The sequence below is a fragment of the Nelusetta ayraudi genome, unplaced genomic scaffold (assembly GCF_046127955.1).
Source record: "Nelusetta ayraudi isolate G7.1 ecotype Tasmania unplaced genomic scaffold, CSIRO-AGI_Nayr_v1 ptg000192l, whole genome shotgun sequence".
Taxonomy (NCBI): domain Eukaryota; kingdom Metazoa; phylum Chordata; class Actinopteri; order Tetraodontiformes; family Monacanthidae; genus Nelusetta; species Nelusetta ayraudi.
Genome location: NW_027466241.1, coordinates 473,720 through 499,725, shown reverse-complemented (window position 1 = coordinate 499,725; position 26,006 = coordinate 473,720). Strand labels below are relative to the sequence as shown.

At 47.0% G+C, this 26,006-nt stretch overlaps 2 protein-coding genes across 2 annotated transcripts; both read left to right on the top strand.

Moving 5' to 3' along the window:
* The first annotated feature begins 5,103 nt into the window (after positions 1-5,103).
* hand2 (heart and neural crest derivatives expressed 2) lies at positions 5,104-12,348 on the top strand. Its single transcript, XM_076015658.1, has 2 exons — positions 5,104-6,491; positions 11,347-12,348. Exons 1-2 carry the CDS (start codon positions 5,793-5,795, stop codon positions 11,494-11,496), a joined length of 849 nt encoding a protein of 282 aa, XP_075871773.1. The 5' UTR covers positions 5,104-5,792; the 3' UTR covers positions 11,497-12,348.
* A 7,519-nt stretch (positions 12,349-19,867) lies between these two features.
* LOC142881359 (uncharacterized) lies at positions 19,868-25,177 on the top strand. The gene is made up of 3 exons (XM_076015631.1): positions 19,868-20,033; positions 20,912-20,982; positions 23,941-25,177. The coding sequence occupies exon 3, from the start codon at positions 23,961-23,963 to the stop codon at positions 24,885-24,887; it is 927 nt and encodes a 308-aa protein (XP_075871746.1). The 5' UTR covers positions 19,868-20,033; positions 20,912-20,982; positions 23,941-23,960; the 3' UTR covers positions 24,888-25,177.
* Positions 25,178-26,006: the final 829 nt, after the last annotated feature.

Genomic DNA, 26,006 nt, shown 5'->3' with positions numbered 1-26,006 from the left:
CACACACGCGCACACACACACACACGCACACACACACACACGCACACACACACAAATCTTTTCCCCCCATTTCCCTTATGTGTCCTCCCCTCTGATCTCGGCCACTCTCCCCTACATAAATAAACCTCACAGACCGGCAGGTATGCATTTGTGTGTGCGTGTGTGTGTGCGTATGGGGGACCCGTCTTTTGGAACCCAATTATTTATCATTATTTATGATTTTTTTTTTTTTTTGTCCGTTATTTTTAAAGTCTTTGCCAACATTTCGAACCCTCTGATTGCTTTTATATCCTAAGATTTCGTGCCGACAAGCTGGAGAGGAAACAGGCTCGACATGCAACACGGCGGGACATCTGTCTCATCCCGCTTTACTTCATTGGCCTAGCCGGCTTCACACAGAGGCGGAATAACTGCCCAAATTTCCGGTTGAAAGAGAGAGAAAGAGGTGGGGGAGGTTGGGGGAAGGGGTGTGGAGGTGGTGGTGGTGGGGGCGGGGCGGGCGGGGGTGGAGAGGGTGAGTGAGGGGGGGGGATCAGCAGTCTGACCGACTGACCTACAGTCTAATTATGTGTCATTATCAGGAGACACAAACCGATCTAAATTACTGCAACAGCTCCCATTCACATAGATGGATTACACGGCCCAGGCCAACACACACACACACACACACACACACAATGAATGCACCCCCCCCTCATTCAAGCCCCCCCACTCACCACTTAAATAAATATAAATCATATGCCTTCCTAAGAGAGCGAGAGAGAGAGGGAAGTTCTCGCTCTCTCTCTCTCTCCAGCTGCTGGTTCCCTTCTCGGGTCTTGCTCGCCCACGCGGCCGCGGGAGAGAAATACAACCGGCAATCAAAAGCTTTTCAACCATCCGACTGTCGGCTGTATTAAATAAGAGCTCTCCGGGCTCTAAATCACATGCCTTGACCCCCCAACTAGCGTGCAGTGTAAACAGAGACGCCATTAGCATTAGCGTGGCGGTTTGTTAGCATTAGCGTAGCGGTCTGTTAGCATCGGTGTGTGTTCGCTTCACCACTTGTGCTCGCGTGGCTCGGCCAACGAGTTCTCAACGCTGTCGGCACCACTGACTGCATGGGAAGATGGGCGGAGTCACTGTGTGATGTCACCTGTTTGGTTGGTAAAATTCCAGTTTTGGGTCCGTGGGAGGTACGAGGAGGTGAGCTGGGATTGGGGCGTGAGTGCAACATCCCGCCCACCCAACGGAAAGCTAACGCCAGTATGCTACTGAATTTAAACTTAGCTGAATTTTTATTCAAAATTAGACCAAATTGAACCAAATGAACAAATAAGTTAACTAGTTCAGTGCAGTTTTTAGCAACACATTTTCTTAAAAAAAACAAACAACAAAAAAAAACAGTTTGGTTGCTTTCCGTATTGGTAGCTAGTCATTTTCAGTTATTTTCGCAACCCACTTTAGCGGCCCCTGCTGGCGAAACAATAGAATGCAGGCACTTGAACGTTAACCATAAATGTTTACGTTTTTTAATTTATTTATACATAAGATTTTTTTTAAAATTTTTGGAAAGCACATCCAGACTGAAGCAAAGGCCCGACAGCTGGAGCCTTCCCGCAAACGGAAGCTGATCATCTTTTGAAAAATAGTCCCGGTTTGAGATAAACGAAGGGATGCAGCGACGATTCGGAAACCTGCCGTCGCGCTTTGACAGGTGTAGTGCCCGTCGCTGACAGCGTTCGGTGGAACCGAAGGCCGAAGAAGAAGAAGGAAGAAGGTTCGGCTGAGACATCAAAGGACTCATCAAGGTCGGAAAATCGCGGACGCTGCACATGCGAAAGCATTTCTTCAAAGTTTGCAAGTCTACCAAACTTGGCCGAGAGGGAATGAATTCATCCTGCCACCTTCTTCAGCGAGAAAACTGTCTAAGGACTTTTTCACACAACATTTCCTCTTTCTTTTTTTTCCTCACCCCCCCACCCCCCCACAGAATTTCCGTCTGCCATGTGCACATTTTTCTCATTCCACAGCGAGTCGGCTCCACAGCGTTTCGGAAAAGGACTGTGGCATCCTGAGGGACGCTCCAAAGATTGCAGAGCTCTGGAGTTGCGAGAGGACTCGAGTCGACCAGCACTGGATCTGAAGAGGCGTCCGACCTTTCTGACCTTTCTGAGCGTTGCATCTTCATTGGAAGGCATCGCTGCCGCCGTCTCCGCTTCTTCTTCTTCTTCTTCTTCTTCTTCTTCTTCTTCTTCTTCTTCTTCTTCTATTGGCCTCCTCCTGCCTTTGAAAAACACTCACCGTTCCAATGTCCCTTTCCCTCCGTGTCTGTCCCATTATAATTCCAGTGGATCCAGTTTCCCAGGGGGGGAAAACGCAGAGTGTGGTATATTTACGCTCCCGCTCCAACATTCACAAGCCTGGCTGTGTTTCTGTGGAGCTACGCACACCTCCTGGGATGAGTCATCCAGGATTGAGATGCCTTGACACAGGTAGTGATCCCAAGAGGAATGTCAGTTTTCCAGATTCGGTTTCCCGGTAACAAACGCCTCCAATTAATGGTCCCAATTTTTTTGCATCTCGGTCCCACTGGCTGCACTGTCGGCCTGTTTCAGGTCCAGACTGGTGGGTGAATCTCCTTCCGTCACCCACACGGCTTCACAGGGTCTACAGAAGGAAACTTTGTGTCAGTAGAATGTTGCTTGATTTTAAATTGTTGTTTTTTTTTTATTGTCGATTTGCCGCAACACAATAGGATTATGAATGAAATTGTCTGTTTTTAAACTGAATAAGTAAGGACGTAATAAATAAAAATGTTTCTCTCCGGGGCATCATATATATACGTCTGACCAGTTTGGAGTCCAGATGTGGGCGTCGACGCTGGAGTGGAACATTTTTAGCAGCATACGCGCACACACACACACACACACACACACACACAGACACACACACACACACACACACACATACGAACGCACACACATGCACACAAACCTCATCACAGGCCGAACAGCTGCCTTGCTGTGGGACGGCTGCCACAGTTTGTGTTTGGGACGGTGCAACAAATTTGCGCCGCACCGCAGCAAAAGTAATGACACTACTGCGAGTGTTTGTCTGACGGAACGAGACAAAACACATTGGGGGAAAGGAGAAGCCTCCACGACAGCACCACCAATCAAAACCCAGCAGCGGCGGCGGTAACTGGAGGTCGGCCCTGGTGTTGCTGTTCGCTGGTCAACTAAGATTCCCTGTAATTCCTCGTTGTCCAGTTTGAACCACAGCGAGAACAAACAAACAAACAAAAAAAAAAATCCCAAACCAACAATCCGTGTGATGGGTTTACGGCTCATTTTTTTTTTTTTTTTGGTCTTTACAGGCGTCAGTAACCTGTTGTGTACTAAAACTTGGCTGTTCAGTTTTGTCACCTGACTGTTAACACAAGGCTATTATTACACATTGTATCCTTTATTTATTTATTTACCTGTCAACCTTCCTATTTAATTATAAGTAATTTGATTATTTATTTTGTCTTGTTTTTTGTTTTGTTTTTTGCTTTTTTTGGAGGGTTGAGATCCTATAAATATAAAAATATAGAAATCCAATGAATTATCCTCTGCTTTGTTTTAGTTCTCCAGTTAATTTTCACTGCCTGCTCTGTCTCTCCTTCTGAGGTGTCTTTGGCAGAGAGGGTTGTTTTTAAAGAGAGTAGAAACTAGGCTTTAATAAAATCAAAAATATAATCAAACAAAGGGATGCATTTTTTTTTTTTTTTTTAAAGAAATCGAATTCAATACGAAAGAATGACAACGATTTGATGCATGTCAGCAAAGGAAAATTAAACGAAAGGATAAAACTAGTAACAATATATCGGGATATGCGGGATTCACGGACCGGTGGATGCGGTGCGAGGGTCCCACACGCGGAACCCCCAGGCTCGGCCCTGCAGCCCGTGAGCGGTGCCCGCTCACACGCACGCGCTTTTGGAAGTTTGTAATCTAAGAATATTACTTGTAAACCCATGGAGAATTTTTTTTTCCTCCATGTAATATATATATAAATATTAAATATATATATTACATACAAATCGATATTAGAAATAAACGTGACTGTACTCTACACTCTCAAAACGGTTGTTTTAATTTAGTTTTCCAACATCGGAGAAGGTCCAAGGTCTTTTCTGTCTGCAAAAGAAAAACAAATACATACATGAAAAAAGTAGGGTTTTTTTCCCCATACGAAGAATTTTTTTTTTTTTTTTTTTAACACACATTAAGATCCGTTTAGGCAGTAATAACCATGTGATGCAACATCAGTTTTTTTTTTGTTGCATTGAGGACAGTCGAATCCAGTTTTACATTTATTTTTTTCCCCCATGGATTTTGCCTGAGTTTAGGACATAAATCGACCGTTTTACTGTCACGGAAATAAAGACTTTCAAATCCTTTAAATCCAGAGCTCTGGCAGCCAGCTGCTGGACCCACGCGCTGCTCTGTGAATATCACCGCTTCCGTCACTTAAAAAACACAGTACATCATCATCATCATCATCAACAACAACAACAACATTCAGCAGACCTTTAAATCAGAGGGATTATTTCAGTTGCGGTCTGGAGGCTTTGACTGCACGACAATTCACCCAATGAACGAGCAGAGCGCGCGGGCTAGCGTCACAACAGACGGATCAACCTCCAAATGAACATTTAATAATAATTTTAAGCCTTTCGTCTTTCTTATGAAACGTCCCGTTAATAAGAGAGTTGCTTATTAGAAGCGTCTTGTCGCGCATGCGCAGATAGTTTTAACGCCAACTTCTACTTCAACTGGAGGAAAATTGAATGAAACATTACCACGGTGCATCGCGCGCAAAGGATTTGCTGCACGGAGGCCAGGCCAGGCTCGCGCGCTTCACCCTCGCGCCTCCTCAGTTTTGACCTTGCGCCGGTGCCTGCTGGTTGGCGTGCGCGTGACCCCCCCCTCTCTTTAAAATTTGCGCGCACGCCAGCAGCTCCACTTATCGGGGCGCAGCGGCATTAAAGGGGGGGGGGGGGGGGGGGAGTAAACAGAGGGAGAGGCCCTCGCGCCCTCATTGGCTCTCCGGCTCCTCCCCTCTCCTCCCCCCCCTCCTCCTCCTCCCCGCCGGTGCGGGGGGGTGACGTAGAGGAGCCGGCTCTCTCTCTCCCACTCTGCCTCTGCACCGGGGCTCATTTCACAGCCTGCAGTCCGGGCCAGTCGCCCGGCCACCACCGCTGCTGCTGCTGCTGCTGCTGCACCACCTCCAGACCAGACCAGGACAGTCCAGACCAGCAGGCTCCCAGTCCGCTTCCTCCGAAGGGATGACGGCGGGACAGGCGCCGTGAGGGCCGCGGGAGATGACGGCAGCGACGGACGGAGGTTCTGCAGCAGGACGGCGCGTCCCCGAGGAGGAGCTGCAGCCGCGCGGAGTGGAGCAGTGAAGCGGCCCGCGGCCTGCTGCTGCTGCTCGGCCCCGGTGTGTGCACCCACTCGGCGGATCGGCTCGGCTCGGCTCGGCTCGGCGTCCAGAACCGGAAGTCTTTCACTTTTCCCTCAGTCTCTGGCGGATTGTGCAGGACAAACTACCGGATGCGGAGAGTTTCTGTGGAGCAGCGAGGCTCTGCTGGTGCGGCGCCGCTGTTGTGACGGGCCTGCGTGCGTGTGCGTGTACGCGCGCCTGTGTGTGTGTGTGTGTGTGTGTGTGTGTGTGTGTGTGTGTGTGTGTGTGAAAGAGAGAGAGAGACCTAGGGAGAGTGCGAGTGCGTGCGTGTGCACGCGCGCGCCCTTGCGTGTGCCACTATGAGTCTGGTGTCGGGCTTCCCTCACCATCCGGTCATGCACCACCACGACAGCCACCACCACCACTACTCCCTGCACGCGGCCGCGGCCGGTCGGTGTCACGAGGAGCCGGGGCCCGGGCCGCCCTACTTCACCAGCTGGCTCATCAACCACGCGGACATGTCGCCCACCGAGTACAGCCTCGCGCCCGGCTACAGCCCGGAGTACCACGGCAACCCGGGCGGAGGGGGTGGTGGTGGAGGAGGAGGAGGAGGTGGAGGAGGAGGCTCAGCCTCCAGCAGCGGCTCCCTGGACCCCCACCACCACCACCACCACCCTCACCCCCATCACCCCCACCACCACCACTACGGCGCCGGCGGCCTCGTGCCGGGCTCCGGCGCCCTCTCGGTGAACGGGACGTCGGTGGGCGCGCACCACCACTCGCACCCGCGCCCCGTCAAGCGGAGGCCCACCGCCAACCGCAAGGAGCGGCGGCGGACGCAGAGCATCAACTCGGCCTTCGCCGAGCTGCGCGAGTGCATCCCCAACGTGCCCGCCGACACCAAGCTGTCCAAGATCAAGACACTGCGGCTGGCCACCAGCTACATCTCCTACCTGATGGACATCCTGGACAAGGACGGCCAGCACGGCGACACGCAGGCCTTCAAGGCCGAGCTCAAGAAGACGGAAGCCCGCGAAGAGCGCCGCAAGAAGGAGGCGGTAAGAGCGGCGGCGGGGCGGCGGGGCGGCGCTGCGGCGGGGCCGGGCTGCAGCGCAGGGTGGGCGGCCTGGCCTGGTACGAGGCTCCGGTGCGAGGGGAGTTTGTTTATATGAGGAGGAGGTGGGGAGAAAAAGTTGAGTTTCCAAGTCGGTGAGATGAACAGCAAAATAGCCCCAAAGTGATTATTCACAGTTTGAATTTGTTTCGAGATTCTCAACGTTTTGCAGCTGCCATCACTCTGTCGGGTAGGTTTTCTTTTCTTTTGTTTTCTTTTGTTTTTTTGTAAGGGCTCTCACGTATTTTTTTTTTGTTTTGTTTTGTTTGCGCAGCATTTTTGGTTCGCAGGCAGGGGGGGAATTGTCTTGGCTGGAACCAAAAATATTCTTCATTTGTTGCCAGGTTTTCCCAAATTGACAGCTGTACTTGCTGATTAAGCAAATATTCAGCTTTTTTAATCTTACATTTTTATATAATATATTTTTATTATTATTTATAATTTATAAGTGACGACGAGATGCCACTCACTCCCTCTTTAAACAAAAGCAAAACATATAAAAACCTAAAAGCGTCCTAAGAAAATGTAGTAAAAAAAATATTTTTCATATTTATAAATGAACAAATTCCACCCAGGAAAAAAAAATTATTGCTGCTTTATTTCAGAATTTCCGTATTATTTTTGCTTTGTTTTGCCAGTCGTTTTACTGTAAATTAATTTGCGCTGAATAAAACACGGTCCTCGTTTCCTCAAAGGTGAAGGTCACCGGACAATACGCGTCTCTTCCTGATCTAAATAGCCTGAATTCTGTATAAATATATATCCTTCTGCGCAGGTTTACTTTGAAATCGAGAGTTGCTATTTTGTTGTGCCTGATCTATAAATAGCTCAGGCCTTTCACGCTTTTACCCGGATCCATTAGCTGCCCGTAATTCTTCCGATTCATTAACGAGCGTGTTTGGCGACGGAGAAATCAAATTGTTTGGGGGGGGGGGGGGAGAAATTGATGAAGATGTGCTGTCAAATCAGATAAAAACAGCCACGACAAAAAGAATCAAGGGACCTCAAGCTCCGAATTGATTTTATTTTCTCAGTTTCTTTTTTTTCTTTTTTTTTTGTGAATGATCCTCCACTCTGCTGGCTGGCCTGCTGTTTGCCAGCAGCGTGTCAAGATGATGCACAGTGTTTTGACCTTGCGGAATCATCCAGATGCTGCGAGCAAACAAGCCGGTAAAGTGCAGAGCAACACAACAGCCTTCACTTTCACAGATTGAGGGTCACAGGCCGCGAGGGAAAGTTAGCAGCGGCTGGAAACAAGCTAGCAAGGGTCAAAATCTCAGGAATCCACACTTGTTGTAGTTTGGTAAATATCCATTAAATATTGATCGATCTTTTAATTAAATGTATGTTTCCTGCATGGAAACCGTATCAACAGAGCCCCCCCCCCCTCCCCATTACACCCCCCCTCCCCACCCCAACCCCCCCAACCCCACCCCTCCCTCTCCGACACTGAGTAGTGCACCAGGCCAAGTGATCAAGAGCGGAGCCAGAAAATTGGTTGCCATCCACAGACAGCGTGGAGCCAGGAGGGGCCACGCAGGTCCAGCCTCCCCTCCCAGCAGACCCGCCGCCGCTGCTGCTGCTGCTGCTGCTGCTGCTGCTGCTGCTGCTGCTGCTGCTGCTATTATTTCCCAGCAGCCCCTCTGTGCCTGCATGTGTGTGTTTGATGCTGCGGTTCGCCGTGATCCCCGAGAAAAAGCCTCTCGTTCCCGCCTGCTCACAAACCCTGCAGCCTGGCCGCCTTGCAGTGGAAGGTAGAAGGGCCGAGTGGACGCCAGTCAGTCAGTCAGCCAGCCAGTCAGCCAGCCAGTCAGTCAGTCAGTCTGTCGGTTGGTCAGTTGGTTGGTGGGCCTGCTGACTTGACCAGCTGACTGGCAAACTGCCGGCTTTGCCACCAGAGCCATTTTGATTTTGCTCAGCCAAAAAAGTAAAATAGCAGAACCGTGTTCAGAAAACGACGCCACGGGGCTGATTTCCCGCGAGGCCGATCTGACCTCCTGCGTGCAGGAAACATCGCGCTGCATAATGGAAGCCAGAGAGGGATTTCATTTCTCTCTCCCAGCCTCTAATAGGAGGATGTAGGCCCGATGATAACTCACGTCAGCCCCATCCCGACACACGCACACACACACACACACACACACACACACACACATGCACACGCACACGCACACACACACGCGCGAACACGAACACACGCTCCAGCCGACACAGGCCACTTTAATAAAAAACCTGTAGATCACACAGCAAAGCAAAGTGCTGCACCACCTCCGCCACCCCTCCCCCACCACCTCAGAGGAGTTTGATCCTCCGGAGCGGCTAAAGCTCTTAATGCAGCTCAATCTGCTCTGCAGGTAGTGATGAGGTGCTGAAGCCTCAGCGCAGGGCAGCGCAGTGCAGTGCAGTGCAGTGCCCAGTCCAGACTCTCTCTCTCTCGCTCTCCCTCAGCTCTGCCTGCTGCCTGTTTGTTTGGTTCTGCAGCACCAACTCTGCAGTAAATCCAATAATCCAGTTTGAGACACAGAACCGTCATGGAGTTGCTCAGTTTTATCCAACACGGATTTTTTTTTTCTCTCTCTTTGTTGTTGTTGTGTTTTATTTATTCCTCCCCAGCTGGACGATATTTACCGAGTTATTATAAACAGGCTACTGCTACTTCTTTTTTCTTTTTTATGTTTTTTTTTTTTTTTTTTTTTTTTTTTTAAATCTCTTTCTCTTTGTGAACAAAAGATTGTTTGATCCCAGCTGCAAGCTATCCGTTTTTTGTTTTTTTTAGATGAGACAAAAGAGAAAGAAGCTAATCAATATCTTTGGACCGGATTGGCATTTTTGAGCAGCTGCACAACTTTTCTCTTCCTCCGTTCATCTGTAAATATCAGCCGTGCTAGTTTGTGACCGGGGATCCTTCTGACTCAGGAAGCTTTTTCCAAATCCTCTAATCACTTTTTATGAGTACAAATGACTCGTATCGCGGTGCTGACATGTCAGTAATGATTATTGATTATTTTAATCATCGAGCCGATGAGGCTGTGTGAGATGACGTGAGACGCGGACAACCAGACAGATCTGTAGTCATATACACACATAATATATAAACATATATTTATATATGGATTACCAAATCGACGTGAAGACTCTTTACCGTGCGGGGCGGCGCGTGACTTCATGCGGACGTGCAGGATTTGTTTTGCAGATTTCGTGATGCAGCTGAGAACGGATTAACTTTTCAAATATTTAGAAATATGAAAAGATTGTTTTTCTTATTTTGTGTTATTTTGAATCCATGTTTAACGGGCCACTTCCGGCCTTTATTGCGCGCCGTGTCGCAGAAACGTTGCTGCACACTCTCTCTCTCTCTCTCTCGCGCGCGCGCTTTTCCTCCTTTTTGCTTGGACGCTGTTTGGTTGAAGACGGTCGTGAAAATATTTGCGAAGTGTCAGAATTTAAAGCTTAACGCTGCGAGCGGCTGTTGGTCGGTCGGGTCGGTTCGCAACGACCGTTTTTTTTTTTTTTTTTTCCCACTGCAATAATTCTGCGTTTTGATAAATAAAACTAAGAGCCTGTACAGTAAATGTTGGAAGAAGGTTTCGTCGCTTTTTGTTGACGCGTTTCTGTTTTTGTCTCTTTGTGTTTTTGACGTTTTAAAACGTGTCACTGTTGTGACGCGTCGTCATCATCATCTGATCACACGTGAAGGGAAAATAATATAGATGAAAACTGATTGATTGATTTTTCTGTGGAGCCTCTACTTAGCTATTATTATTATTATTATTATTATTATTATTATTATTATTATTATTATTATTGGCAATTCTAGTAATTTCTCTATTATAAGGACATTATTTTAATTTATAATAATATTATTATTATTATTAACAATAATAATAATAATAATAATAATAATAATAATAATAATAATAATAATAATAATAATTTTTCGCTGCACCTTCCCGCTGAGTGAAAAAAGAATATGATGAGGAAAATAACCCAAATTGACAAAATACTTAGAGGTAAAAGAAAATCTGCGGAAATAAGTAGAAAACGGTATAACATGATAAATCTTCACCAAACACTGTAAATCGTGCATCAACAGAGGGTTTTTGCACACAACGTAAAAAAACAATATAATAAACATTCAAAGGTGGGCCAGAGCTCCTGCAGGCTGAGGTTCCCGGAGCCGAACCGAGCCGTGCCGAGCCGAACCGAGGGGTCCTGGTGGCTGCCTGGACCTGCTGCAGGTCTGAGGCGGACAGCTGGACTGGAGACAAAAGTTCTGGCAGCGTCAAAAATGAGTCGAACTCGTTTTCAATCAAGTCAATAAAAACGATTTTCTAGCTTTGTGAAGGAAAAGCTCGGCTGTTCTTCCGAGATTGCGACATCGGTTCTTTATTGTCCAAAATGAACATGATGCATTAAAAAAATCCGGGAATTGAATATTTATATTTTTGAAGACAATACATCATTGAAAACCAAAGACTTCCACGGGAAGTGCTGGATTTTAAAGTTCAACGTTTTTTGTTTTTTGTTTTTTTTTCCTACATCCGTTTTTATTTGTTAGTTATAGTGGGTTTTTTTTTTTTTTCCTAAGGGGTTGAATTTGACCAGAAACTGTTTTCAGACACTCTGTGGCTCTTCCTCTCATGCTGCAAACACAAACACAAACACTAGAATCAAATCAGATGTCACACAGTTCAAAGCTGTTCCGTCCCTTTGTATTTTTTTTTTCTTCTCATTTTAAATTTGTTTCGCGTGCAATCGCTGAAGTCTCGTGTGTTGTTGTTTTGTTTTGTTTTTTGCAGATGGAGATTCCGAAGACCAACTCCTCCTCCTCTTCCTCTTCCTCCACCTCTTCCTCCTCCTCCTCGGCGGGTGCGACGACGGGCGACAAGAAGAGCAAAGGGCGGACGGGGTGGCCGCAGCACGTCTGGGCGCTGGAACTCAAGCAATAGCGCCCCCTGCAGGCCGGAGGGACTCCTCCTCCTCCTCTGGTGAGGAGGTGGCAGATGAGGAGTTGGCAGACGATGCTCCCTGTGTGTCGCTCTGGTTCGGACTTTTTTTTTTTTTTTTTTTTTTTTCGGAACGCTGTTGTTTACGAGGAGGGACAACACGCTTCCCGGCTCAACTGGACCAGCAGGAAAAAAAAGTTCCCACTGAGAAACTGAGCGCGCTCCACGACCTTCCACCGTCCGGCTTTACGACAAAATAGTCCCAGAAACCGCCCCCTTCAACGGCTCCCCCATAGGCCAACATCTCTGCTGTCCGGTGGGAGCAACAGCGGAGATGGCGCTCCTGACCTTTGACCTCAAGATATCACTGATGCACGTGTGAAATGAAGGAAAGATTCCAAATTTTTTTTTTTGGCATCTTTTTTTTTTTTTCTTCTTTTCATTCGGAGGCATAATTAGACCTCGTCAACCAACCAATCAGATCAGCCGCTGAGTCGGGCCGAACGAGCTCCGCCTCCCGGGAGCTTTGTGAGGTCATGACGACGACGTGTCCGGGGTCGCTGGTCTATCTTTATACCACTGCACCCCCAACACCGCCCACCCCCTCCCACACAAACACACACACACGGAGGACGTGGACGCGCCCGCTGCTTTATTTAATGGATTATATTTATGTGCAATGTGGCCAATCACAGGACAGAAAACTGACACTTCCTGAGTATCCAGGATGAGGCCACAAGGTGTTTGTGAAGTTCTCTCTCTCTCTCTCTCTCCCTCTCTCCCTTTCTCTCTCTTTCCCTCTCTCCTTCTCGCTCTCTCTCCATCTCTCTCTCTCTCTCTCTCCATCTCTCTTTCTCTCTCCTCTCTCGCTTTCTCTCTCCGTGTCTCTCCTTCTCTCTCTCTCTCTCTCTCTCTCATTCTCTCCATCTCTCTCTCTCTCTCCTCTCTCGCTCTCTCTCTCCGTGTCTCTCCTTCTCGCTCTCTCTCTCTCTCTCTCTCATTCTCTCCATCTCTCTCTCCCTCTCTCTTTGGCTTGTAGATACAAACGTCTGCAGTGTTGTCATGTGATGTTCGTGGTGGGATTCTTACTTTAGAAAAAAAGCAAAACAAAAAACAAAACAAACCTTCATGTTGGATGTAAAAAATATTATGAGTAAAAAAAAATAAAATTATACAAAAAAATGAAATAAAATAAGAAAAGAAAAAAAAGTGGATTACGTTAACTTCTGACTGGCTGTTCCACAGTTTACATCCTGTCACATGGTAACAACACGTAAATAACAAGATATTTCCTACACAAAGCTCCCTCAGGTTTATTTTTTTTATGTCAAACTGGTGATTTGGTGGAGAGATGTTCTGGATGTTTTACGGTGTTGGCAGCTTCTGTGTGTCGACGAAAGACTTGAACTACGTTTTTACGCCGACGATCTCGTATGATTTATGCCTTTTACAGTGCGGACAAACATGCGACGGCCAAACATATCTGAGGTCTGGTGCTTTTTGGGGCCGATGCACCTGCCGCGGCCGAGAGCCTCGGGAATCGTCGGCCGTCACGTGTTTTCAGGTTGCGAGTCCTCGGAACGTGTCGCTGGTTCTGTTTGTTGCCGATGACGCAGCGCTCAGGAATGTTTCCCAGCGTGCCAGCGTTGTGTGTCGGCCACAAAAACAAAACACAACACACACACACACACGGTGAGTTCCAGCCCCACTTTAAACTCCAGAACTACGATAACTTCACATGGAAAACTTTTATCTAAATTGCATTTCTGAGATAAATTAGAAGAAATTAGCTGATTATTTAAACAGCTGCGTTTCCAGCCAGGAGTTTTCATCTTTTTCTTTTGTTTCATGGTTCAATTAGAGGCAATTTATTCTAAATCACACGGTTCTCTTTGCGTGATCTGAAATTTGAAAAAAAAGAGGAAAAAAAATCCTGAAAGCAAATTCAATTCCCCGCCTGGACCTGGATGAGGCCGAACTGGAAAACGTGACGTGGTGGACGTGTTTTTAAATTGTGCGTGAAGGTAAAGCAGCAGGTTGTGAACGCAGCTCTCAGGCCTCCCTGTCTGATGGAGGTTATCGGCTGATAAAACCTTATCTGCCGTCCCCAGATGCGGTGTTTTCTTTAGCGGCGGTGGGAGCTCGGACCACCCCCCCACCCCCCGGTCCAAGAGGAGACGTGACGTCCAGACCCTTGTGGCCCGAGGTGAAGACAAGGGAGCAGATAATTAGTGGGAGAGCTGGCGTCAGACAGAGATGACCCCACTGTGACCCACCCACACACACACACACACACACAGACTGATAAAGGTGTGTGACTCCCCATTGGCTGCAGGCTGCAAAGAAGATGGATTTGACTGCAAGCAAAAGCGAAAATGAAAAAAAGAAAATGAGTAAATAAAAAAATTCAAAATACGTCTCTATAAAAGAAATCTTTAAAAGTGTTCATGCAAAAAAAAAAAATAAACTGCACGGATTTATTTGCTTGAAACCACAAAATGTTACTTTAAGGGGGGGGGGGGGGCGTTTAAAAATGAATTGGCCATTTCTGCTTCTTGATGAGTTTCTTGCATCAAGAAACAGACATTTCTGGCCTGTTTGGATGCAAGTTTGCATTTCTTGTAAGAAAAAAAACCCCAGAAGAATTTGCATCCAAACAGGCCACTTCCTTCATTCAGCCCGAGATCCTGGGAGCTGCGGCTGAATTTGAAATGAAAAAAGAAAAAGAAAAAAGAAAGAGCTGGCAGCCGCTCAGCGACTTGCGGGCCGACTGCAGCCGTCCGTCTCCTTCCTCGGCTGGAGGAGAGCGAGGGAAAGAAAAACACGCTGCGCTTCGCCCTCCGCTTGATCTCCACAAATTGAGCCAAAATGGCCGGACAGGAAAAATGCGGCGCTTCAAACGGATGTACAACAAGCAGGAAGCAGATGAAGCGGAATGAAGACACCTTCCTCTTCTTCTTCTTCTTCTTCTTCTTCTTGACCCGGCCTGGAGATTTCTTTTTTCATTGTTTTTTCAAAAAATTGTGGAAGTGTTTTATTGCTACAGTCTTGTCTCACACACACACACACACACACACACACACACACACACACACACACACACTGAGCAGCTCAAGGTCATGCTAAGAGGCGCAGTCACTGATGATGATGATGGTGATGATGATGATGATGATGACGATGGCGGCGACCACCAAGCTGGTCAAGCTTCTTTTTCACGTCTACAGTTCAAAAACTCAACTTGAATCCTGCCTCAGATTTGAAGGAGGTAAACTTCCTGGATCTCTCTCTCTCTCTCTCTCTCTCTCTCTCTCTCTCTCTCTCTCTCTCTCTCTCTCTGTGGCCTGCTAGCTCTTTGATGATGCATGTAAATATTTACATGCATGCTGCCCTTCCCCGCCCCCCCCCCCCCCCCTCTTGTTTCCATGATGATATTTCAACTGTGCAAAAAAAAGGCAAAAATGTGCAAAATCCATCAGGAATCATGCAGGGACTCAGTGTCATTCTGCAGCTTTTACACACTCTAGCTACGATAACACACACACACACACACACACACACACACACACACTTATCTCTCTCATGTCTCCTGTCCGTCTCTCTGCCGCTCTCTAAGTGCAGTCAATTGGCGAACATGATCGATGACTACAGCTGGAATAGAATTTCTCCCCCGCGATAATACCAAAACATCTGGAAGACATTACCTCATGCAGACCACTCCCCACCACCTCCCCTCACCCCCCTCCCCCTCCTTCCTCTGACCCGCCTCCCACAGGAACCGCCTGCTGTTGTGTTTCTCAGCCACCAGGGGCAAAGTTCTCCTCCTCCCTTCTTCCTACACACACACACACACACACAGACACAGACACAGACACATACAAACTGTGCGCGGGTTCAGAGATCCGCCCTCTGTGATGTCACAAAGGGGAACTGACGACAGACAACATGACGGAGGTTCCTTCCCCGGACATCTAAGGGTTGTTGTTTTTTTTCTTTTCTTCCCCAGAGCGATCCGTCATCAGAGATGAGGAAGAAAAAAAAATGAAAGCAAAAAAAAACCTGATGGCGGAGGTGGAGGAGGAGGCAGAGAGTGAGGAGGGAGAGGGAGAGGAAGAGAGGTAAAGCAGATGGGGGGCGGAGCCAAAGTTGGCAGCATTTAAAACAAAATCCACAAATCACTTTATTCAGCCCATAAGAGCTGCGATGATGCAATGCAGCCCCAAACACACACACACACACACACACACACACACAGCCTGGCTCTGCACATACGCATGCACATCAGGCCAACTGGACTGGTGACACTGGTGACCTGTGCAGGTTGTGAACGAAGCCTCGACCCTGGGAAAAAAAAAAAAAGCTCCAGCAGCGGATTTAAGTTGAATCCACTCGAAGCCTCGACGTCAATCTGGAAAACCAGGAGCTTTGATTCCAGCTTTTTGTTGTTTTTTTTTGTTGTTGTCATTTTTGAAAAGTGGGGTTGTGGTGGTGGGAGGGGCGGGGGAGGGGGGGGGGCAGTTTTGTCCATGCACCCCTGGTCACCGGTCGCCCACAACGACACTTTATTGGTCATTAGTCGGGATCTCGGCAGGTCTCACACCTCTTAAACCCGTTGGGCCGCCCAAACAGCTTCGCCGCTCACGTCATATTTTACTCAAATATACGAAAACAACAAGAGGAGAGTGGTCGTGGTGGGTGGGGGCGGGGGTGGGGGCTGCTGCCGCTGCAGAAATGTGATCAAACAGCAGGTGTGCATCCAGAACCTTCTGGAGAACCTTCTCCAGAACCTTTTCGACCCGTAGTGCAAACGTGGGATATCAGCGTGTTTTGCAACAGTTTTTTTCCCCCCCTTTGGTTGTAAATGTGTATGTTAAAGTTATCAATTGAGCTTCGTTTAATGTAAAGCTGATCAAGGGAGGAAAAAAAAACAAAACATAAAGCGACATTTTTTTTCTGCTTCATGTTTGTTTATGACATCGTTTTTTGATTTTGAATGCGATGTTGATAAAAAAAAAAAGGTGTCCCTTCATCGCCCACCTCACCCTCTGCCTTTAATTGAAATAATCTGACCATCTGCTGCATTAACCTGCTCTAAAGTTTTTTTTTTTTATTTATCCTTTATTCGTAACGAGTGAGAACATTTGTCTCCATCAGATATTTTTTATAAATCCGCAATGAACAATGGGTGTCATTTGAACCGCGACCACAGAATTAAATTAATCCAATAAAACAAACTGCTCTCAAAGTAGATTTAAAAAAAAAAAAAAAATGGCTGTAGTGGCCTAAAGCAAAAGGTTCATGAAGCCGCCGTCACTCGTCTGCAGCGAAGGGAGTCGGACCGAGTCCACAGCAACCGCCTGCCTGCCTGCCTGCCTGCCTGCCTGCCTGCCTGCCTGTGACACCCGGTGAGGCCGCCGCCGGGAAATGAGAGTCGTGTAGGGGAATACAAATTACGCGACAACAAGCGCTATAGGAACACACACACACACACACACACACACACACATGCACACGGCGGTAAATCACGGGACCACCCGGGTCAGAGTGGACCACCAGTTTTTGATCAGCAGTTCTGGGAACACACATAAAACCCCTGGCCTGAAGGTGGACACACACATGTGCACGGCCATAACACTGTCACACTGAACACACACACACACACACACACGCACACACACAGAGCATGGTTTCACCTCCCTCCCCCACTACAGGCACTCTCACCCCCTCTCACTTTTGACTTGCCAATTGCTCCAGTAGGGGGCGCTGTGTGGTTTTGTTCCTGAGCCTGCAAAATAATAAAATTGTGTTATAGACTCCAAGGAAAATTATAGTTATGATTGTTGTTGTTGGTGATGATGATGATAATGATGATGATGATGAGGAAGATGATGAAGATGATGATGAGGAAGAGGAGGAGGAGGTTTGTGAGGGGATTGCTTATCTCTCAGTGCCTCGAGCCGCCATGGAGGACGGACCCAGACGGTGGCAGCAGTGAGCGGTGCACAGGGAGAGGACGAGGGAGCAGAGGTGGAGGAGGTGAGACGGTGGTTGGTGCTCAAGCTGGAACGAGCACCAGGGAGGTCGGATAAACCTCCTCGCAGCTCGTTCGGTCTGCGAGTCTGTCATCACTGCTGTCCGGCAGGTGGCGGCAGCGCTACTTTAAAGCCGCGTATAACCCGCCGCCAGCCCGGCCAAGAGAAGAAGAGGAGGTGCCGTGTTGCGATGTTGACGGTGTCGAGGGTGAAGCTGCCCGGAGACGCAGCCAGTCGTCGGCTGAAGGTACCGGAATCTACCGCCCGTTGCCGAGTTTTGTGTTGTAGGGAGAGTGTAGCTTTTATGCTAACACTTAGCGGTTGTTGCAGGCTTGTCTGTGTGTGTGTCACAAGACTCGACTGATGATTCTGGCCGTTTGGCCGCCTTCACGGTATATTAATAAGATGATTAATTCAAGTGAAAAATGACGAGTCGTTTTTCTTCTGTCAAATGCTCGACACTGCGTTTGATATTGTGTGTTTCAAGCAAATGCTGTCGTCTGTTTGAGCCAGTAAAACTACATTTAACCAGGTAAACACACGCGTTTGGTAAAGTTTTCTAGTTTCCCCACGTTTGTTTGACATCATTTGACTCTCATTCAGTCGCAAAAAGTATTTTCTGATGTTTGTCTTCGGATTTGGTCAATAATTGTGTTTTGAAAACGACAATAACAACAAAGAATATAAATGGTTCAAATAAGATTTAGTTTGTTAAATTACGTAAAATACAGACGGAGACACAGTCGTACAAAAATAAGTTTTTGTTTTTAAATGATCATCATCTAATTGAGATGTAATCATCCGATCCACCAGCCCCCATTTCATGTGACCTCAAATATACAAAAATGAAAGTGTTATGACGGTGAAAATAAAATCAAAACACAACATTCAACAGTTTCTTCTGTTTATATCATAGGTCAAGTGAAGTAACCTTTGACTCAATTCAATCTAGTTTCATTGGTGTTTAATTTTATTACTGCAGATGCTGTGAAATCCACTGCGGAACAGAAAGAAAGAAAAGTAATTATATGTTTGTATAAATATGTTTTTGCCCTCACCATTTTTTGTAAATGATTTCAGAGCTCCATCGAGCTGCGGGAAGAAGCCGACCAGGATCCCCGTGTTCTCCCTGAGGCAAGAGAACATGACTTCTGATGAGGTGGGAACAACATATCATATATTTTTCACCTTTAGCGTGATGACGTCCTGATGACACCGGCACGTTGACGACCTCATAAGAACAGATCCATCATAACCTAGCTAAAGTTTACCTGTCTGTAGTTTTTTTTTCTGTGTAAAACATGTATTTGTTGATGAGGGGGGGGGGAAAATGCAGTAATGTTACAGGTTCTTTCTTTAAAAGTTTTTGTGATTGCTTTTGTCTGCGTTTTCTTTCTTTCTTCTCTAGGTGTCCCTCAGTTGGACGGCAGCTGGTCACGTGACCGGGGCAGACTGTGCAAAGCTGTCCAGTCGGGTCTGTGGCCCCTGGAGACCTGAACTGACCCACATGGCACACAACAGAGGCCGCTAGTTGCCAGAGCAATGTGCGACAAAACAACAACAACAACAACAACAACAACAACAACAACAACCGAGAACCGTCAGGAGGATTTTCTTTATTTTGTTGTAGTTTACGTCTTTGTCAGTATGGTTGCATTCATGCAGGCACTCAAGAAGATTTTATCAAGCCACGCAGTCACTTTATAAAGCAGCCGCCTGGAACAACAACCGTCTGATGCCCTCTGCCACCCCCTAGTGGTCAACTGCTGAACTTTAACTTTTACTAACATCGCAATGGATAATAACTTCCTTTTGCAAGACATGGACAGATGTTTACTGAACAGATCAAAAAAAAACAAAACAAAAAAACATTTTTTAAACCCAGCACGGAGGAAACAGACAAATGGCAAACCGCCCAAATGAACCCGAACGTCATGGAAAAGCCACAAAACACGTCTGAGGACAATTTGGAGGAACCGAGAAACGTGAGGCTGAGAGGCTGCAGGAACACTGAGTCGTGATTTAAAAGATGACTGACCGGAAAAAAACAAAAAAACAAACAAAAACAAAAAAAAAACCTGATGCTGTTCACTTTTGTGATGCCAAAATTAATCAGAACCATCACATTTTGTTTTGTGAGTGTTCAACGTTTGACTTTTTTTTTTATGACGTCTGCAGTTTTTTTTTTTACTATTAGAAATAGCGTTCAATAATCGTGTTGTATTGACTTTTGGAAAACATTAAATCAGCTTCATTGTCACTCACAGATCAAAGGAAGCGCCGCTGTTCTGTTTCAACAGCACCACCCTGAGGCCATACAACAGCACCACCCTGAGGCGGTAGAGTACCACTGCAGCAGTATTTTCCTTCCCGCCACAGTCGAGTCCTGCTTGCAGTGTCTCACTCCTCTCTTCCACCTTCACCTTTGTCTCGACTGCCTCGTCCTCGTCACACGCGCCGCCACCTGCAGCCTCCCGGCGCCTCTGCCCGTCTACCGCTCGTCGTCTCTCAGTGAGTAGTAGCTCGTCGACGCCGCCGCATTGTTTCTCGTTCGTTGCTTGGCATACTTGCTGGTGAGTGATGGTGCTTTTCCCGCTTTCCCTCCCACCCCGTTGTCCATCTCTTCCTCTCCATCCTGACTGTGTTTGAGAGTCCCAAGCGTCTCATGACTTTGAACTCTGCTACTTTGTTAACTTCCTTAATGTTAATTCATCACTTTGAAGGAGCCACAAAAAAAGTAGGTTTTTGTTCACGGCGAGAGAAGGCTGAGTGAGTCGGAGGAAGTTAACGTCTGGTAAAGTAGAACCCTCAATGAAGATGTTTTCCTGTTTGACTTCCATTTCGAAAAAAAAAAACAAAAAAAAAAACTCTTGAGACCAGTCAGCGAATCTGATTTAAACCTCGAGTCCCCAGAACGAGAAAACCGCTTGTGTGTCTGTTGACTTGAACTCTACAAGTTCAACTTTTCTAGCCGAGGAACAAACTTCTCTTATTTTTCAAAACAAAAAGACAAATGAGTCCGTCGCTCTCAACCCAGATATGATCAGAACAATTGTCTCACATTTAAGTGTGTGTGTGTGTGTGTGTGTGTGTGTGTGTGTGTGTGTGTGTGTGTGTGTGTGTGTGTGTGTGTGTGTGTGTGTGTGTGTGTGTGTGTGTGTGTGCGTGCAGGCAGATGAACCTTGTGGGTGCAGAGTGGCTGCAGGTTGCTGCAAAACCCAGATTTCCTGTTGTTGAGAGACGTTTCCTGCGTGTCACTCCTTCCCACACACACACACACGCACACACACAGACTGACTCACAATGTGTTTGTTTCTTTGTGTTTGATTACTCTTTTTTTGTGCCAACTCCATTTTTTTCTTCCTCTGAACGATCTGACCTGAACTAAGAGATTCGGGGCCACAGACAAGGTTGTCTGTCTGTCCGTCCGTCCGTCTGTCTGCCTGCCTTGCACTGACTTGTGAGTTGAGTCTCCCCACCCACCAGTTCTTACTCTTTGAATCACACACACAGTCATACTGAGACTTGTGCGGGGGGCCTCATGCACCAAAGGGGCCTACGCACAAAAAGCCGGCGGTTCTTTTAGAACTCCGCCGCCCTGAGCCGCAGCCCTTCAGAACACCGCGTGGTAAGGAGCCGCGGTGCCAACAGCCGCTGAGCCACGCTGAGCTTCCTGCAACAGGAACCTTCCAAAGAGCCCTCGGTCCAACCATGCCAGCTGTGTGTTCCGGAATCACCCATGTGTCAACCACGTAGATCAAATTCCCGGTAGTTGATCAGGCCGACGTTAAAGCCCAATTTGCAGGGAGAGGCTGATTTCCAAACGTAGTAGGAGTTATTGACCGCACAGACATTGCCACAAAGGCGCCATCGCACGATGGGGAAAAAAATAACAATAAATACAACAGCAAAGTAGTAAAGCAAGGAATAGTAAAAGCTCAATTTAAAAACAAAATTAGAAAAAGGACAAAATTAACAAAAAAAATAGAAAGAAAGAGAAGCAGGCCCAGTGGCCTGGCAGGGACTGAACGCCAGCGAGAAGAGGTGAGTTTTTCAGAGAGTCTTAAACTGTTCAATGGACTGTGCAGCTCTAACCTGGAGGCAGCCACCGAGACGGCTCCGTCTCCACGGGTGGACAGCCTGGTCCGTGGCACTGCCAGGAGCAACTGGTTTGATGACACGAGTAGTTCACACTGACTCGTGAGCGTGAGATTGGGAAGTGTGTGAGATCAGATGCACCAAGCCGGTGTTGATAAAGGGAGAACTTTTCTCTGAAGGCTGAAACGTCATTCACAAACGCAGGCAGGCAGCACTTCATCCATTTCCTTGAAGCTTCAAATTGAGGACATTCAAGTGCTCGGTTATGTCGGCCAGAAAAGCCACAACTAGTGCGGATTTGTCATCACTGACGTGAGGCAGATCGGCTTGCGTCGTCTGTGCAGTGAACTCTTGAATCACCGGCAGCAAGTCCATAAACCTCTCAAGTGCCGTGCGTGTGCTCAGCCAATGAACTTGAGCATGCGATGAAAGGTCTTGATATTTTGCCTCATCTTCCTCAACAAATTTGCGGAATTGTCGGTGCTCAAGAGCATGACTTATAGTGTAGTTAACAGCTTTAACTACTTTACCCTTCATTGTTTTGAGTTCACCGCTCAAAACACTGTTGCAGCGTGCAGCAGAGCTGTTCCTGGTCAATAATGTAAAAATGTAATGAAATAAGCCCCCTTTCCCTTCCAACCGTAGAGGGCGCACCATCTGTGCTAACTGACACCAGTTCTCCCAAAACAATCAAGAAAAAGCTCATGAGTGTCAAACATATTTCCTGTCTGTTAGTCGGAGCTGTTAATGGCAGAAGTGCGAGAAGCTCCCCCCTTGAAATGATTGCCATTAAAATGATCGCCCTCTTGAGGAGAATGATTGGAAATGATTTATTCACACTGAGTAACAATGCGTCCCCTCCGAACATAAAACAGTCTGATTTTTGTCGGTATGATCACGACCGGCCGCACAGACGTGTGGTAAGGGCCGCCTGCGGGCCGCGGGTTGAGTAGCACGGGTCTACAACAACTCCAAGGCTTCTTGCAAAAGGTTGGCAGTGGGAGTTAAGGGCGCCAGTGGCGCTGTAAATGCCACCTAAAAGATTTTGTTGACGAAATGAAATTATTTCAGTTTTTCCCTTGTTCAAAAGGGAGAAGGTGAACTTCCATCCGAGACTGGATATCACTGAGGCAGTCGAATGAAACCTGAACAGTAGCTTGGTCATTTGGTTTTAGAGGCAAATAGATTTGCAACGCAATGAAACGAGCCTTCGGACATTTTATGATGGCAAAAGCTGAAAGCAATTAATCTCGCGTGGCTGTTAGCTGTATTTGAAACATCACAATGTTAGCTTTTCATTAAAAATGAATTAAAAACAAATCAAGGCTTAATTGCCTGCAGTTTTAAATAAGACAGTGGCGGCCGTTTGTGGGGTCAAACTACAAATTCATAAATGTTGGCCTCTGAATTTCTTTCTGGCGTTTCGTAGCCCCAAGTACGTCCATGAAAGATGGGCATAATGTTCAGTGGCAGTGATTTTCGCCAACGCTCTGTGGCATTTACAGTGCGATCCATGGTGGTGACGTATAAAATGACTCGATGGAAGCCAATAATACATTTTGCACATGATGTCTATTCTAATACGCTTTTGTTCAATCGCCCTGATTTGGCCTTGGCTTCCTTTGGAAGACGTGGCTGCTGACACTGCAGACCGACGCAGCGAAGCGGAGAGCAGAGATATGACGAAGCCCATGAATTAAAACGGTCCGTTGCGGAGATATGTACATTTTTTTTTTTGCAGAGTTTCCTTCCTTTCCTTCGTTTTCAAAGTGTTTCCAGCTTACAGTCAGTAAAGTTTTTTTTTTTTTTTTTTTCATGCTGAGGTCGATTGTAAAATGAAAGAAATTCCAATCTGCAAAGTTTCTATAGATATGCATACGTATATGGAGGCATTCCGAGGGAGGAGTTTGACGCGCGCTATAGTTTACGCTCAGAACGAAAAAAAAGGCGTTCAGTGTGTCGGGGCCCGAATAGAGAGCCACCTACTACCTGGAGGCTGCTTGGTGCAGCACACAATACGCTGGTGTTAGGAGTCTGAACTCTTGTCGTTGGTGTAGTTTTGGTGAGAAACTGGGTTTTTGCTTCAAGACGTCTGTAAAAAAAAAGGCTCAATATCCTTTTTTTTTGTCCTCCTGGAGGTGAACAGTGTTTAAAAGAATGAATCCCTGAGCCAATCGATGTTGCGTTTTGCTAGTTCAGAATCCACACCTGAAGTTTGACCTCATTAATCCTCATTTAAAAATTCCACTTTAAGTCATGGAGCCATTTTCCCTCTCTAATGCTCATTGTTTTGTTTGTTTTTGTCCCCCAACCCCCACAGGTCAGAGGTCACAGGTCACCATGACAGCCAAGATCAGTCTGACTCTGGTGCTGCTGATGTCGACCCTCCTGGTGTTTGCTGCTGGAGGTCCGATCTCCACGGCTTCCCAACCTGTTGGAGGTTCTGAGGGAAACACGGACTCCCTGAACGAAAGCAGCTCAACTGATGGGTCTCTTCCAAGTTCTTCGTCATCATTGTCATCATTGTCATCATCACCACCATCATCGTCATTATCACCATCATCACCACGACCACCACCCGTAGTGACATCAGATATTCCACCGTCTGACGGATCAAAGACTTCCACCTCCCCCACCACCTCCGCCTCCTCCACCTCCTCCTCTCCATCCTCCAAGCAGTCGGAGGAGGATAGCAAATCCAAGCATATTATTTTCGGAGTTCTCATCACCGTCCTTGTGCTGTTCGTGTTTGCAGGATGCTTGTACCACTCGTGGACCAAGGACTCGCAGGGGGGCGAAGGGGAGGAGGAGCGGTGCCTGGTGGGCACCAGGCGGCGGGTGAGGGCCGCCGTCGGCAGCCTGGAGGAGCGACTGGGCGTGGCCCTCTGGCCCTGTTCCAAGAGGGAGGGCGGTGGAGGGGAGGAGGATGAGGAGGATGAGGAGGACGAGGAGGACGACGACGGTGAGGCAGGAGGAAGTGCCAGAGACCAGGAGGTGGAGGAGAAAGAGGACTCTGACGACTCCAGCCACGAGGACGAGAAGGAGAAGGAGGAGGAGGAGGGCGCCCCCAGCAGGCTGCAGATGGAGGCGGAGAAGAAGAAGGAGGATGAAGAAGAGGAGGAGGATACTAGCAGTGAGAGTGATGATGATCAGAGTGGAGGAGCAGGAGGAGGCGCTGAGAAGGTCAGTCTGCAGGAGACGGTGCCGGTCACAGCCGGTCCGGATAACCAGAAGGGGGCCGACGTGTTTGAAGTCACTGTCCTGTAGAAGAAGAGAAGTCCTGAGGTTTTTTTTTGGTTTTGTTTAATTTTAATCGGCTGATTATTTGACAGGAAGTTCAGACGCCTGTGACCAAACAATTCGACTGTTGGTTTTTCTGCTCTGTGAACCGTTAAAGTATTTTTTTTTGTTTTGTTTTCCTGCAACTGTGAATTTTTTTTTTTTTTTTTTTTTTTATCATAAAAGATACTGAAAAAATGTTTTGTGGCATCTGTGTTTTGTTTACTACTTATATACATACACTGGCAAAAATAAACATGGAAGACTGAAACACAAAACACGGCAACAATGAAATTCTTTTTATTTTCTACTGTGCAAAGAGTCACTTTGAGCTAGCTGGCTGAACTCCTCCCTGATAACGGCTACGGCTATGTTTGATTCAGGTAAGAGTCGAAAAACGACAGTGATCGCACGCGGATCGCGGTTATCGCGGCGTTCTTGACCACAAGCTCGATAGCTTGTGGTCAAGAACTGAAGAATTGAGAATTCGGAGCTGGAAAACCCGACAAGGTTCGTCAAATATCTCACACAGTCGAAACCGCTTGAGAGTTGAGAGTGGAACGATAGACCTTTCACAACGTCAGCACTGACTGATGACTTAGCGTAATGCTAACAAGCCAATGTGGCTGATTTGCTAACGTACTTGTTAATGCTTTCTGGCCTTCGGCAGCTACGCACTTTAATCGTCTTTACACTGTGACGTTTTTTTTTTTTAACTTCTTTTTTTTTTTTATCGTTGCTCATCCTGCACTTAAGTTCACAGGATGTATTGCAGGGTCAGTACAGAGGCATGAGAGGTAGCCAGTCGCGAGAGTACATGGAGAGAAGCCACACTCCCAACTCCACATAGGAAGGCCCTGGGCACCGATGAACCAATTATGTTTAATCTGTTGACTGTATGTTATCAGAAAAAGAAGGAGTGTAAAATGTTTTTTAAATTATTTGGTCTGACGCTAACCCACTTTAAAAGTTGTGCACAACACAACAAGTACTGCATTTAAATATACTGCCACGTTTATGTGATTTTTGTTTTCTAACAAAGTAAACAGTTGGCAACAAATGTTAAGTAACCATCTGGCTAGTCTCTTCCGAAAAATATTTATTTTG

Coding starts and splice junctions, on each gene's coding strand:
- hand2 (XM_076015658.1), top strand. CDS start 5,793: ATGAGTCTGGTGTCGGGCTTCCCTCACCATCCGGTCATGCACCACCAC. Junction 6,492..11,346: donor AGCGCCGCAAGAAGGAGGCG/GTAAGAGCGGCG, acceptor TGTTTTTTGCAG/ATGGAGATTCCGAAGACCAA.
- LOC142881359 (XM_076015631.1), top strand. CDS start 23,961: ATGACAGCCAAGATCAGTCTGACTCTGGTGCTGCTGATGTCGACCCTC.